Here is a 14,712-nt window from a genome sequence, read left to right on the forward strand (position 1 = left end):
CGGATGTCAGCCTAAAGGGATCACGGGTGCAAAGTGGCTGCGAGCAGATGGCGATTAGTGACTGGCAGATTTACGTCCGGTTGTGACAGAATCACGAATGACTCGGACCGAGAGCACGGTACTGATTCATCAATTCTTGTTGCCAGCTGCAACGTGGAATCCAGCAGGGGCTTCTATTTTATATGAGTATAGGCATGACTAGTATTGCTCAAACACCGAAGCCATAACCGTAATGCAGGGACGCGTGAAACGGGCTTCTACGGCGGGCTGTCCCCCTTTGCTGGCCAAGACCCAAACAAGTCTGTAACGACTGTTAAAGCCGCCCGCGATCTATTCTGAGAGGAGAGCGGGCGATGAAGTTGGCGACTCTACACGATATTTGCTCGCGGTGGGTCCAGTTAATACGAGGTTCCCTGGACAGAATGATCACCTTAGGGCATTCACGACCAGCTCGGATGCGGCCATGTGGGTGGTGACAAGGAAGACTCATGAAGAGCCACTACAAAACTGACGTCATGCCATTAGGAAACGAACAATAATCAAAAAGGAGAAAAAACCCCGATACGAACAACCCCGTCTCCTTGGAGACGTGTGCAGTAAACGCGCAGTAACTTTTCGTTGCGCGGGATGGCGGAGTTCCGCTCTGCTTTCGACGGGACCAAGCTATATCGAGGATGCTGACGACGGAATTGGGACCGGGATGATTAACGCCCGCAGTCTTCGTTCCTCACCCTGCGCGCCAGCTCCCGGTGTGACTCAGTTCCAACGCGGCTGTGCCACCTGCGAGATATGGCTTCGGGTACTTGTATCAGCCAAACGTTTCTGAGCTGGCACCGGGGACCATGATCAATGGTTGTATCGCTGTCCGAACACAACACTCAATCAGTCGGTCCAAAAAGCAGTCGCGCGGACCATGTCACGCAAGCCACGCCTCCTCAGCGAGACTGAACTCCGGCGCTTCGAGGACCGCGCCGACGAGAACGCCAAGCTCGCGGATTGCTGGGCCAGTGACCAGGTCGTCGTCATCGCGTGCGAGCCCACGAGCGCCTACAAGACGGCACGCGTCTCCGTCCTGCCGGCCCTTCAGCTCGACATTCTGTCCCCGGCCGCGAATCCGGTGCTGCCCTCCCTCACCAGCGCGGCGCGTCCCTCGCGGCACTTCTGCCGACGGACGATTCGGCTGCTGGAGCGGCCCAACGGGATGAAGGACGACGTCTACCGGCCGCAGCCGTTTGTATCGGACACGGGCGTGTACCACAGGTACGAGATGTACATCGAGGACGCCAAGGCGAAGGCGCAGGCGGTTTTCGACGAGCTGCGCGCGGGATACGCCTCTGTCTGCGTTGCGAGCTGTTACATCGACAAGACGGCGGCTGGGTTCGAGACCTTTGGCGTCAGGGTCCCGCCGACGACGGTGTTTGTCGATTTGATCAAGGTGTTGGAACATCAGACGAAGGGAAGCGGGATCCCGGAGGAGTTGAGGTCGGACGAGGCCGAGAACGTGACGGAGCGGAAAGGGAGATACGGCGGACACCCCGGCGGTTTTGTGGATCGTTATGGCATGTATACTGTTCGGCTGCTGGAGCTGCTTGGCCCCGCGGCCGAGGACCACCGGCTGGATTTCAGAAGGGTCGAGAGGGAAGACACGGCGTTGAAGAGGATTTCGGCTAGGTTTCGGAACGGATAGGCGGAGGGGTGGGTGGGTTTAAAGGGTTCGGTGAGCAACACTTAACGAAGACCAGAGATAACTCTCACCGTGGCCGGCGCATCATTCCATTGCTATGGCAGTTTGTTGTCGGCGAGGCAGCGGCTCATACTTGCACCGGGACGTACCTGTAACATATCATCGTTCACATCAAAACGTGTTCAAACAGACCTTGGCTCGTTACCGGGTCCGATCGGTCGGTTCGTTGTGCGGGTAATACCTTGCCGCCCTATCTCCCCCGGCGCTTGTACAGGTTGCCGATTCTCCCATCCGACCAGCAATCTACATCGCGCCCATTTTCCTCGCGTACATTCATGTCTTCCAGGGTTTCGGGCTCGATTGTCGAGCGGCGCACGACGTTGCCGTAGCCGTCAGCTGGTGTTCCGCATCTCTTGGCCACGTTCCCAAAGGCTTACGATGAGGAATTGCTCCGCGGGGAGCCATCCCCAAGGAGGGGAATAAGCGATCTTTTCGGCTCGAGTGATTCGCCGTGACGATAGACGATGGAGTTGTCGGTCAGACAGAAATGTAAGGAAGAAAGGAATATTCGATTCACCTTGGCAATGCCGACCCCGCTTTCCACGATGCATGCCATTGTGGCACTGTGAGCGAAGAAGGCTGCCTCTGAGAAAGCTGTCTGAGTATGACAAGACCCAAATATCCACCAAGTGCATGTATTTGTCATGCTTTGCTCTCATGATGGTCGCTTCTGATGCATCCATCTCAAGTCGGTCGGCTAGCCGGGTTAGCAAGGCTCCACCTTTTGGTCGGGCACCGGACGAGCACCGGAACATCGGCCCCACTCAACGCCGACACAGATAACTTTCGTTCGGTCGTAGCAGTGCAATCAACCTGCACTGCAAGTTTATGAATGCCACTGACAGACTACCTTTTTGTTAATTCAGCACATTCAAGGAACTCCCCATTGCAGTGCAGCTAGCTATGTGGTTGCGCTAGGACACAGCCCGACTTGTTACGCTTTTCTTCTGCCAGAGGGCAGTGGCAACCCAAACCACACTCACTCACCTTGAGGATTCACGTCGCAACCAGGCAGAACTTGCGTCCTTGACCCCTGTCGGGGCGCCCATCCAGGATGATCTAGAACGGATCCCGACGGAGAGTTTAGCTTCGCCCCGCAAATGTCAGCCATGTGCATGCCCCGCTTTTAAGGGCAGCCAAAGACATAATAAGAGACGATCCTACATGCAGTCCTCGGAGGCGAGATCTTATCTTCCAAAACCATCGCCGAATCGCCTTTTCAATGACACAATGGCTGCATACAGTCTAGGAGACGCCATGGGGGACGACGCAATCGACAGTCCCCCGCTCATCAGCATAGGCCAAATGCCCCACATTGCCTACGTTCGTCGCGGGCGAGAGGACTGGGCCGGCATCACTGATCGCAAGGAACGAAAGAGATTGCAAAACCGGTTGAACCAGAGGGCGCGTAAGTGATACACCATTTCAGTATCAGGTATATACTAAGCTTGGTCCAAGGACGGCAGAGGAAGTCAAACGTCACTGTGGGAGATGGGCACGACGAGATTCCAGGAGGCTCCTGCTCTGAGGAAGAGTTCCGCACCATGGATGAAGACATCACGGAACTTAATATTCAGCAGCGACGCTACTACTTGGACAAGTTTGCTCAGAGAGCATTGCAGAGCTATTTGATGAGCCAACCGAGTCCAGATCACCTGCTGAAGGTTATTCAGCTTAACACCATCAATGCTTTCACAAGGAACGCAATGGCTCTCGGTCTCCAGACTGACTGGCTGATATGCCACGCCGTCTCTCCATTTGGCCAAGAGGAAGGGATTACAAAAGAAATGCCACCAGTGGCGACTCCTCAGTGTCCCACCAGCTTAGTGCCAACAATGCTTCAGAGGAGCATTGAGCACCATCCTTGGGTCGACCTCTTTCCATCTCCCAAGATGCGTGACAACTTCCTTGCGGCCATGTTTGGAAACTGGGATGATGAGAAAGAAGATCAGCTATGGTTCGATCTCATTGAAACAGGTGGAGACATCGGGGGCACCGGCTTGATCGTCTGGGGCGAACCGTGGGATGCCCGAAGTTGGGAGGCCACAGTGCCGTTTTTGAGGAAATGGGGATGGATTGTGCAAGGGTGCAACGAACTCCTCGACGCAACAAATTACTGGCGATGTAAAAGAGGCGAAAGATCTCTAAATTTCGGCTTGTCAGGTCTGTAAAGCATCGTCGGAGGCTATCGCGGCATGTGTCATCCAGGTTGAGCCTGTAGGTCTGGCTGGGTTGAGATACGAAACTAGAGATCTTTCTGCGTTGTACCCTGCGTATGACTCGTGATGTCGGCCAAATTCTTTCCTGAAAGGGTGAAATCAGCTACTTATGGTGTTCTCAGACGGAAAAACGGGTCTCCATCGTTAGGATGACCGAACTGGAAGCTTCCGGGTGTCAGCCAAGTGCATACTTCCAAGAACCACTTTCATTAGCCATTGACGTGATGGGTACCAGGTGAGCGGGCTCGCTTCGAAGCACATCCTCGTGGTTTCTAAGTATCATCTTGCACTAAGCGTGCCATTGAAGAAACCTATATAAGCAGAGCTGTCATTCACATTATAACCAGATCAACTACTTCAAGCATTCAGTCTTCTTTCTTGCAGACGATACCAATATTGTTTCCCACGATCACTCACTATCCTCTCCCCGAATCACACAGATCAAAATGACCAAGGTTCTCCTTACAGGTATGCTCTCCCCGGAACCTCGACCGATAATATCCCAAAGTTTGTAGCTAATACTTCTGTTTCAATTACAGGCGGCAGTGGTTTCATCGCCTGTGAGTTGTTCCAATCAAAATGCGGAGACTTCTTGAGGCAATGAAAACCGATAGCTGATATGAGTGCAACACAGCTCACATTCTCAAAGTCCTGCTCCTCCGCGGATACGACGTCGTCACCACTGTCCGCAACGAGGAAAAAGCGAACAAGCTGCGCGTCGCCAAGGGGGACGTTGGGCCCGACCGTCTTCGGGTTGAACTGATACCCGATATCGCTGCGCCCGGAGCTTTTGACGAAGTCCTGCAAATCCCCGGCATCGAGGCTGTCATCCATGCGGCATCACCGTTCCACTTCAACTTCAGTAAGTTACACACCAAGAGCCCATGTGCCTCCAATTCGGAAATTCTGCGGCAGCTAACACGATAGAAGATGATGCCCAGAAGGAAGTTATTGAGCCTGCTTTGGGAGGAACGCTCTCGCTCCTCGAAGCTGCCAAGAAGTACGGAAAGGACGTCAAGCGTGTGGTCATCACTTCATCATTCGCAGCCATCCTGGACAACGCCCGCATGGATGACCCGAACACGATATACACCGAAGAGAGCTGGAATCCGGCGACGATTGACCACATCACCCGCTCCAAAGACATCGCCTACCGCGTCAGCAAGAAGCTTGCCGAGAAGGCTGCCTGGAACTTCGTTGCGTCCGAGAAGCCCCACTACACCCTCAGCACTATTGACCCGCCGCTTGTGTTCGGCCCGCTCGCCCACTCCCTTGGGTCTCTGGGCGAGATCAACACGTCCAACTCTGCTGTCGCGGACCTCCTCTCCGGCAAATGGCGTGAGGCCATCCCGGACTCGCTCGTATTCGTTTGGGCAGACGTTCGTGACGTTGCTCTCGCGCACGTTTCAGCCGTGGAGAAGGAAGAGGCAGCCAGCCAACGATTCCTGACAATTGGCGGTTGGTTCTGTAACCGCGACATAGTCGACATTGTCCAGAGGAACTTCCCCGAGTACGCGGATAGACTCCCGGGCCCTGACGTCAAGGGAGGCGAGCTTCCCAGCAAGGATGAGGTACACGGGTACGACAATACCAAGACCACTCGTATCTTGGGTCTAGAGTGGAGGCCGCTTGAGACGAGCATTGTTGACTTGGTGAAGTCCCTGGCCAAGTATGAAATTAAGGCAAGCTCTTGAAGAAAAGGAGGGGGAAGAAGTTATTGCAGCGTGGTTCATTTCTACCCGACTTGAACTACATAGACCAAACTTTTCAGAGACCTAACTGCTCAAGGTAAGTATGTCGCACGTTCAAGGCATTCAAGCTGTAATTTGAATCAAGTTTTTGTCAGGAACATTGAATTATCTACCCAGTGCAGCAAGAAATTGCAGAGAGTATCTTCAACCACGCCAACCTCAGTCGTGACATCCATAAGAACCCCAACTGCAATCCTAATGCAGTTACCCATCTGTGGCAAACAGCCGCAAGTTAATAAGCTCTTCTATCATCACAAATAACAAACCAGATCACTAGTAATCTAGCGTTTCTAGGTTTGCTTCTTTTGGAAGCCATTGTGCTTGTAGCAACATAAGCAATGTCTTCATGTGTTGTTGCCACGTACATCATGTTTGTATCTAGAACATACCTGTTATGACTCTCACTTCCCTGTGGCTGCCTGAAATTTCACATTGACCTCAATGAGATTTCACCCTTGACGTAGTTGTTGAAGGACTGAAGGCAGCCCGAGTTCTTTCTGGCGCCTTGACGTAACCATATGCAATGCAGCTTGCTGGTTTGAAAGGAACAAATCAGCCCCAGGCATTTCTCAGGCTTTACGATCGTCATCTTCCCACTTCTACCACATCATAAAAGGCCGTATCTTCCCACAGCGTTGGAGAAAACAGCACTTTCCACACCGACCATGGAGAGAGAGAACCTCGATTACTCGACATCACGTTTTGCAACCATGTCTCCGCTACCCAGCCCCGATCTTTCGCATGTGGCAAATCCCGGAGACAGCAGTTGGTGCCTGCGATGTCTTGAATTCTATGTCGGCTTCTTCAAGTCAAACGACGGTCAAGCGTGTCAGGACATCAACTTCACCTGTAAGCATACAGGTACAGTGATCCATGGCCTGACCCACTTCACTGGCCCAATACCCACGATGAACAGGACCAGGAACGAAATGTGACCGATGCGCTGGTTTCGGCAGAAGAGACAGAGAATGCCTCACGGTGATCGTACCCTTGGTTTCCAGCGGTGTTATTCCTATGTGACTAACGAGTTGCCAGATACCGAATACCCAGCAAAACCAGGCGCGAGAGGTCATTGACAGACGCCGAACCATGTTCCAATTAGAGAACAACCTTGAGCAATTCGTCAGCCAGGCAGTGAGTCCATTGATATGCGCCGCATATATGTATTCCCGCTGATCAACCTGCCCGTTTTTGAAGGAACAGAACGCTCTGAATCGTGTTTTCCGTGAGTTTGAAAGAGCGACCCGGGCTCACTATGAAGACCTCGCTCGACAAGCGCAGCAACAGAACGAGGTCGAGACTGAGATTGGCCGCGGCACCACCATCTCCGTCTATGAGAACGACTCGGATTTCAGACGCCTTCTTCGCGATGTACCCCGAAAATCATACGCCTCTCATCCCTATGAGTCTGAGAACGAGGAGCAACCAGATGACGGCGACCACGAGTCGGTCTTCGGAAGTGCGAACCAAGACAGTGTTCGCGGTGCCCCACGCGTGCCGAATGTTTTGCCCGTCGATCGAGCCATTCAAGAGCTCAGAAGACTCGAAGAAGCTCAAGCAGCCGCATCTCGACGGCTGGGAGAAGCAACCTGGCTTGGCATGAAGCGTGGTACCGCACCCGGCCCCGAGACCCTGGTTCAGCCCGTGTATTGGATGCCGGGAAACTCCAATCCCCAGAACTATGACCAAATGAGAATACAGGGGGCCATCGATCAGGTTGAGAGGGCTAACGCTGCTCGTGAGCTTGCTTTCCAACAGTTAGGCAAAGTGGTTTACGCCATGGAGCTGCCCGCCGGCCTGGCATCTGAACGAGATAAGCCTGAGAGCCAGGGTGAATCGCGTTCGCAGCGCGTCTCGGATGCGTAAAACTGCAGTCTTCGAGATGAATGAAGAGTCGACTACCTCTTGTTGCCTCGTGGGTTGATGCAAATGTCGTACGGGATGGGAGCCTTCTGCCTTGTAGCCATTCTTCCCAAGGGGCTTAGGTGAAAGTGATCGTTGAGTGTATGTACCTTAGGGGATCAATGGCTGATCACGCGCGTGACATGAAATTCGGAATGCGTTGACGATCGTCCATCGCTAATATCCTCTATTGACCTCCATCTTCTCTTGCTTCCTTCAGACTCTCTCGCCTCTGTATTCACAACCGTTCTGTTGGTTATGGAAGAAAAAGTTCCGCCGTTGTCAGATTCATGCTGAGATCTTTTCTAGCCTTGACCCTATTTCTAACTTTGTCTCCAATTCAAACTCTATTCCGATCTCTCATACCATCTCTAACCTTCTGATTGTTATTTTAGCAGATAGTAGTATGATGCGAGGATGCGAGGAGGTAGGACGACATGAACAAGGGTGAAAGCGGCGGTGGACTCCTTAACCCTGCATCAAGCCACATCACATGCAGGCGCCAAGGCTTCTTGAGCACCAGCCACACCCTTACCCCTACGTCATCCAGCCATCACCAATGCTAGGGAGCTCTACTTGCGGTAGCTTAGCTTGCCACTGGCAGCTACGCAAGTGTCAGATCACGATCCTCGGCGCCAAATAAGTACTTGGGCAAGCGCTTGTCTTGCACAAGCCACGTCGCATTCATTCCCCCCAAGCTTTCCCCATCTTCCTCTTCACCTTCTCACCCACCTCACACAATCCCTTACCTCGACGAAAACCGCACGAACAACAGCCCAAGATGTCTGACGAGCAAACCGTCTCCCAGGGACAGCAGTCCTCCCGATCGGGCGCCAGAAATAGGGTGGTCGACAGCGTCCAGGCCAGGGCCCAGGAAGTGCTGTTCGTGCCACATACGCCTTCCCGTTCCTGTGTGTGAATCGAGCTGACTATGGTGCAACAGAGCGGAAGACTACGACAAGGCGAGAGTCCTCGTCACCGATGCTGCCAAGAGCAAGGCCTATCTGTATCCGATCAAGGGCATTGTCTACTTCGCGACTCACCGCGCGCTGTGGAAGCCCCTTCTGTCGCGCATCGGGCCCTACCTGCTCCTTTCGACCAGTGTCGTGACGGGCATGTTCATCTTCACCTACGTACCGCAGCTCGCCCTCCTCGTCTTCGTCAATGGCCCGCTCGCCGTCTTCACGACTGTGTTGTTGATTCTGAACGAGAGTTCCGCCATCATCAACTTCGTGTCGAGATCCTACCTCCTTCAAGAGGCGATTCTGGACACTTTCGACGGCACTCTTCTCCTCAGAGATGAAGATGGCATCGTCAAGGAAGGCAGACAAGTGCGACCGGGATCTGACCCCATGCAGAAGCTGGGAAAGGTTCTCAAGAGCCCGTTCGAGAAATACAGCCCCAAGGCCCTGATTCGATACCTCATCTACCTTCCCTTGAACTTCATTCCTGTCGTGGGAACTGTCATCTTCATTGCTCTGCAGGGTGAGCTATGCATGATCCACGCTGTCCAATCGATACTAATGTTGTGATAGCTCGCAGCCGAGGCCAAGCCGTCCATGGACGCGTAAGTCATCCGCACCCAAACACTCTGACAACATCTGACCATCAATCAAGTACTTTCAATTGAAGGACTGGTCTTCCTCGAGAAGAGCGGATTGGCTCAAGAAGCACTCTGGTCCCTACACTGCGTACGTTTGGGATTTATCCGCATCCCTATGCTGTACCTGCAACTGACCCCTGTCACAGTTTCGGTCTGGTTGCGACTGCCCTCGAGATGATTCCCTTCGCCAGTATCGTCTTCACATTCACGAACGCGGGTACGTCTGTCCAATTTCTTCTTTGTGTCCATGGCTAACACTTACGCAGTTGGTGCTGCCTTGTGGGCTGCTGACATCGAGGCCAAGGACACCTCGATGACAGACGGAACGGCCCCGACGCTTCGCGAGACGGCAAAGAAAGCCGAATAAACAACGTGGCACGCCAGAACGGAGTCGAATTCACCTGTTCATTGACGGGAGTGACTTGGCATTGGGACGTATTGACCCCTCTTTTGACCGGAAGCCGGTGTCACGGCATCTTGACAGCAGCGATGAAGCTTGTGTAACTCTGGCTGTCATTGATCGGCGGGACTTACTTGATGGAGAGGAGGATGAAAAGTGCACGGTTAATGCAGGGTTCTGCAAACGGACGAATCCAGACGCATGGAGGGCGGGGTTGAGGGCTCTTTAGCATACCTTCCATGCCTATTCATGATGAATTGGAACTCTGCGAATGATAGCCATCTTTTTCGACAGTCACTCCCGTCAGGAAACTGATTAATTTGGTCACTGCGTCCTGTCTCAGTGCCTGTTGTTTCGTCTAAGTACTCAATGTAGGCGATGCTTTGCTGGGCTCAGCTAAGCAATGAGCTTTTGTTGGCGTGAGATGCTTGCTAGGACGCGCAAGACCCGGTGGGTATGTTATCAACGTCCGTCGCCAAACTCCAAGCGAGATTCATATACGCCTGACGCTATCAAGAGCGTTAGACAAGACATGACGCCCCCCCGCACCGAGCACATTACAGTGCCGTGTGACGGCCTTCAGGAACAGGTAATCTTGTTTCGAGGCACACGGATGGCCGCATGGTGCACCGTCGAAGATGACTCGTTCTACAACTGCGTGTGCGGTCTTGGTGGTCCTCTCGGGATGACGAACAGGAGTCGAGACAAACCCTCAGCATACCCACCTGGAAGTCCGGCCGAGGGGCGTCCTTCAGCTGCATTAGATGGCATGTCCGCTATCAGTGTGCTGCCGCAAGTGTGACGACTCGGGATAACGTCCCGCTCTGTGCCTGCCATCATGTCACGCTGTGCATGGTAACTTGTGAGTGATGTCACGACACCTTCTACCTGGAACTGTGAAGTTCATGATTCGGAACAAGGGCCTGATCAACGAGCAGTGTGCCACAAGGTGTACCGGGTCTCTTCAACAGTGTTCGATCTGCCATGGTCGACAACCGCTACCCCTTTTCTCTTAGAAGGTTATCTCCGACTCTGGAAGTGAAGCCATCTGCCCCTTCTGGGGGTCCGAGGCAACTTGACCACGACCGAGACGCATGGGGCACGAATATGTCAGAATGAGGTGAACCCAAAAAAGTAAGATGCGCCAACGCCGAGTCGAATAATCCATCGGGGCGTAGACTCAGAAAACAGGCCATCGTGATCGTTGGAAGACCTCTTTTTCGTCGGGGTTCACATCCATCACCACCCGGTTAGGATGACAGCAAGGTAGGACGCACGAACGACCGACCGAGCCTTCGTTTGCCTCCGGAAACCGAGGTTGATCTTGATTCACCTTTCTCTTCCGTTCCAATGACATCTCATTCCCGACGCCATGAACGATGTCGCTTTCAACCGGGGAAAGGGACAGTTGCGAAGGTGGGACATGAGGTAGATGCCTAGGAAGGTGCATGTAGAGGGAAGGAGTTACCTCTGATGTGCCACCAAATCGGAGGAACGAGGCAAGAGCACCTCTGGTCAACCAGCCCAAGTCGACTCGAGGAAAAGAGGAAAGGAAAGAGGGAGCTGGTCAAGGTACCTACCTTACTTATCGTCCCAAAATTAAAGCGTACGTCAGAAACCCGAAGGCTCCTTCCTCCTATATCTACTCTTTCCTCTCGACCTCGACTCCCCACGCAGTGGAAAACTCTTCGTTTCCTTCTCCCACTTCTATAGTCTTTCAGCCCTGTCTTCCTCTTCCAAGGTAGGCGATCCCTTTCCAGTCACTCGATCGCGAGTGTCCCGGTACGCATTCGTTATCTCCGTGAAGAGGAGACATTCTTTCATTTAAATACCCCGTCCCAATCCCCGTCCCCTAGTGACCCCTTGAATTAGCCGGCGCATTCAGGTCAGTTGCTTACTGGATTCCTTTTCTGCGCAAGCCGAGGTTCTCGAACTGACATTTCCTGGATTGAAGCCTTCAACCATGAGAGCCTCGACTCTCACCGTCAGCCTTGCATCGGTAGTCGTGCTGCTGTCGTCCGTCCAGATTATCGCGGCCGGTGCCGATGCCGACAAACCAGGACAGCGCACCAAGGTCCAGCGGTCTCCTGCTTCTCTAAGCTTCAAACACAACGTTAGGAGCCCCCAGGATCCCGATGTATTCGTAAGCTACGACTATGGATACCCGTATCCTCCGTCTCCGCCGACCACGTACGCTGAGCAGCTGTCGTCGACCGTGACTTCTCTTGCCTCCGGCAGCGAAGGTTTGTCGACTGAACCCTGTGCCAATGATCTCTAACTGACAAACAGTAGCGTCTTACACCAAGAATAGTTCGGTTGCTAGCATCACCGGTACTCCGGGCGTCTCTGGTTCCGCCACGACCGGCTTTACCGACTCTTCTGGAGCTACCGTCACTGTCTCTGATACTGTCGTTATCTACCCCCCTAACTCGACCAATGGAGGGCTTTCCATCTCGAGCGGTAGCTCCTCCGCCACTTTGACTGAGTCGCTCAGTACAGTCACCTCGGGAACTTGGTCATCGTCCGCGACGATTTCTACTCTTTGGCCCCCTGCCAACACCTCGTCCTCGTCCTCAAGCTCGGCTGCCAGTGTTTCAACTGGTTCTGTGACTGGAAATACCCCTGCTACCACTAGCCAGTCCACCACAATTACCTCTTCATCAGTGGTGGATGAGCCACCGGTGTCGAGGCCTCCACCGCCAGGACCGTCAAGCAGTCTAACCATCCCAGCAACTTCAAGCGGACTCGGCCAGACAACTTCGCTCATACGGGACCCAAGTCAGTCAATCTCGTCTGCAAACTCTTTTGGGACCCTCGCCGCGAGTACCGACATCACTTTCACTATCAGTAGCGCTTTTTCGAGCAGTAGCATCATTCTGTCAACTGTCGGTTCAGTCACTGTGTCACTGAACGTAACCCAGCCAGTTCCATCTTCGATGGACACCGAATCTGGTACCCTTGCTAGCATCACTGAGACAGAAGCCTCTCATACTTCTTTTGACGTATCGCGGAATAGTACCACCTCGTTCAATCCTACCATAACGAGCTTAGTCCAGTCTACGACTACCACTGTAAACTCCTCCGGCATCGATACTGTTTCGACAGCGTCCGTTGTATCCACTGGGTCGAGCCAGACGATGCCCGTTTCGCAAAGCACGTGGGCATCAGTCTCCTCAACTCGGTTACCACCTTTGATCTCAAATTCATCGGCGCAAACATTGTCGGGCACTGGATCTACCACCGCATCTTCCTCTGATGTAACGTCGATCGGAACTTTCTCTTTGCCAGCCACAGTCTTTCCCAGTCGGCCTGGAACAATGACGCAGCCCGTGGAAACGCCATGGTCGACATGGAACTCCACTATGCTCACTGCGCCAATTCCATCCACGTTACTGTCACGAAGCCTTCCTGGAAACCTGACTTCTCTTCCGATCACCTCAATTCATACATCTTGGTCGTCAGGCCAGACGGAAACACTAGCCCCTTCAACCGGCTTCAACACATCCCTGGTTCAATCAACTCGGATACTCACCGCATTCAACACGACTTTCATTGTTGTTGGAACTGCATCCATTGTCTCCAGTGCAAGTGAGGCTTCATCCTTTTTGCCAAGTAGCTCGCCGTTCCCCGCGCCAAATTCGACTGCGAGCCAATCTACATCCTCCACAGGGTCGAGTGGAAGCACCCCGCCGTCGTTGACCATAGGCACAGGCTCGACAGCTCCCATCCCCACAGCAATTGTTTCATCCATCTGGACGAATATCACAGTGTCCGCCGGAATCTCTTCAAGCCTTGCGTCTCTTACATCATTCAGTAGCTCGCAAAGATACCCACCTAATTCAACTTCGTCGCTGCCCTCTTCCTCGTACCCTTCGGACCCTGCGAGCTCAGTTGTAGCGGACCCAACCGTCCTAACTCTCAGCTCCAATGGATCGACCATCGTGTCAACGCTCACCCGTACTCCGCAAGCCACGTCGGGGTGGAATAGTACAGCCCAGAGTCCCTCTGCAATTGTCAGTCACACAACTATCGGTACGAGTGTGTCTATCGCTACACTGACAGAATCGTGGGCTCCGGACGCTTCCAGGTCGCACTCAGCTTTCATTAAATCGTCAACCTCGGCGAAGACAACCGAAATCACTTCATCCGCTTGGAACAATACGTGGAATATCACGTCTACCTCGTCCGAAGTCTCAAGCCTGCCAACACTATTCTCAACCACTAGTGCTGCAACTTCAGGAAGCAGTACGTCAAATGGCTTGCAAAGCCCCGCTTTCAGCTCCTCAACAACATCAACGGCTACTTGGAATGCATCAGGTACACCGACCTTCACTTCGATCAGTGTTGCGGCATCTTCTCCCGTTTCTTCGTCAGTCAGATCGGGCTCGCAAACGGCTATGCCGTTTCCATTGCCAAACTCGACTATCGTTACTACCCACCAAGGGACAGTGTTTGTTACGACGATATTTGCAACAGGATCTGCTACAATAGCTCCAACCGGAACGGATGGTGCACTGTGGTCAACATTGAACATGACGAGCAGAGTCATCGCCAGTGGGATCGATTCAACAATTCTGGGCACCGGAAATCCGACGTCTTGGTCTGTAACCAACACAATCAGTGTTAGCTTCACAGGAACCGGGTTTCCGAGCTCCCACACTATCACTGGGTTGCCGTTGTCGAATGCTTCCTCCCTCAGTCCATTGGTCACTACCGTCAATGCAACCGGTTCCGTCGCTACTTTTGGGACATCGGATCCTCTGACGATAACCAGGGTCATCGGGGGCTCGGCATCATCACATGTCATCACTGTGGTCTTGCCCACGTCGACTCTTGCCATAACAGGAACGGGTTCTTTCATTCGAACGAGCATCACCGTCACTTCTGTGCCTCCTTTCCCTGCCAACTCAACATTTTGGCCGATTGGTACCATTGGCTCTGTCAGTGAGGCATCGTCCGCAACAGAACCCCTTCCCTCGACGTCCAACAGGTCCAGTGTTACAGTCGCTTATCCTGCGCTGAACATCACTTCGTCGATTCAACCTCCGACAACAGCTACACTCAGCAGTACCAGTCTCACGGCTCCACGGAAC

General features: G+C 53.2%; 4 protein-coding genes across 4 annotated transcripts; all 4 read left to right on the forward strand.

The window, feature by feature from the left end:
- Positions 1-913: 913 nt before the first annotated feature.
- Positions 914-1,687, forward strand: CH63R_09899 (uncharacterized protein; the record flags this gene model as incomplete). The annotated part of the gene is made up of 1 exon (XM_018304873.1): positions 914-1,687. The coding sequence occupies one exon, from the start codon at positions 914-916 to the stop codon at positions 1,685-1,687; it is 774 nt and encodes a 257-aa protein (XP_018154297.1).
- A 1,287-nt stretch (positions 1,688-2,974) lies between these two features.
- On the forward strand, positions 2,975-7,580 carry CH63R_09900 (Ketoreductase; the record flags this gene model as incomplete). Its single annotated transcript, XM_018304874.1, has 10 exons — positions 2,975-3,152; positions 3,203-3,868; positions 4,333-4,431; positions 4,503-4,523; positions 4,598-4,825; positions 4,879-5,632; positions 6,331-6,575; positions 6,631-6,692; positions 6,750-6,848; positions 6,912-7,580. The coding sequence occupies 10 exons, from the start codon at positions 2,975-2,977 to the stop codon at positions 7,578-7,580; spliced, it is 3,021 nt and encodes a 1,006-aa protein (XP_018154298.1).
- Positions 7,581-8,397: 817 nt separating this feature from the next.
- CH63R_09901 (uncharacterized protein) lies at positions 8,398-9,586 on the forward strand (the record flags this gene model as incomplete). Its single annotated transcript, XM_018304875.1, has 6 exons — positions 8,398-8,498; positions 8,560-9,101; positions 9,152-9,183; positions 9,234-9,307; positions 9,366-9,436; positions 9,486-9,586. 6 exons carry the CDS (start codon positions 8,398-8,400, stop codon positions 9,584-9,586), a joined length of 921 nt encoding a protein of 306 aa, XP_018154299.1.
- Positions 9,587-11,582: 1,996 nt separating this feature from the next.
- CH63R_09902 (uncharacterized protein) lies at positions 11,583-12,875 on the forward strand (the record flags this gene model as incomplete). Its single annotated transcript, XM_018304876.1, has 3 exons — positions 11,583-11,862; positions 11,909-12,079; positions 12,676-12,875. 3 exons carry the CDS (start codon positions 11,583-11,585, stop codon positions 12,873-12,875), a joined length of 651 nt encoding a protein of 216 aa, XP_018154300.1.
- Positions 12,876-14,712: the final 1,837 nt, after the last annotated feature.

This window comes from Colletotrichum higginsianum (assembly GCF_001672515.1).
Source record: "Colletotrichum higginsianum IMI 349063 chromosome 7 map unlocalized unitig_7, whole genome shotgun sequence".
Taxonomy (NCBI): Eukaryota; Fungi; Ascomycota; class Sordariomycetes; order Glomerellales; family Glomerellaceae; genus Colletotrichum; species Colletotrichum higginsianum.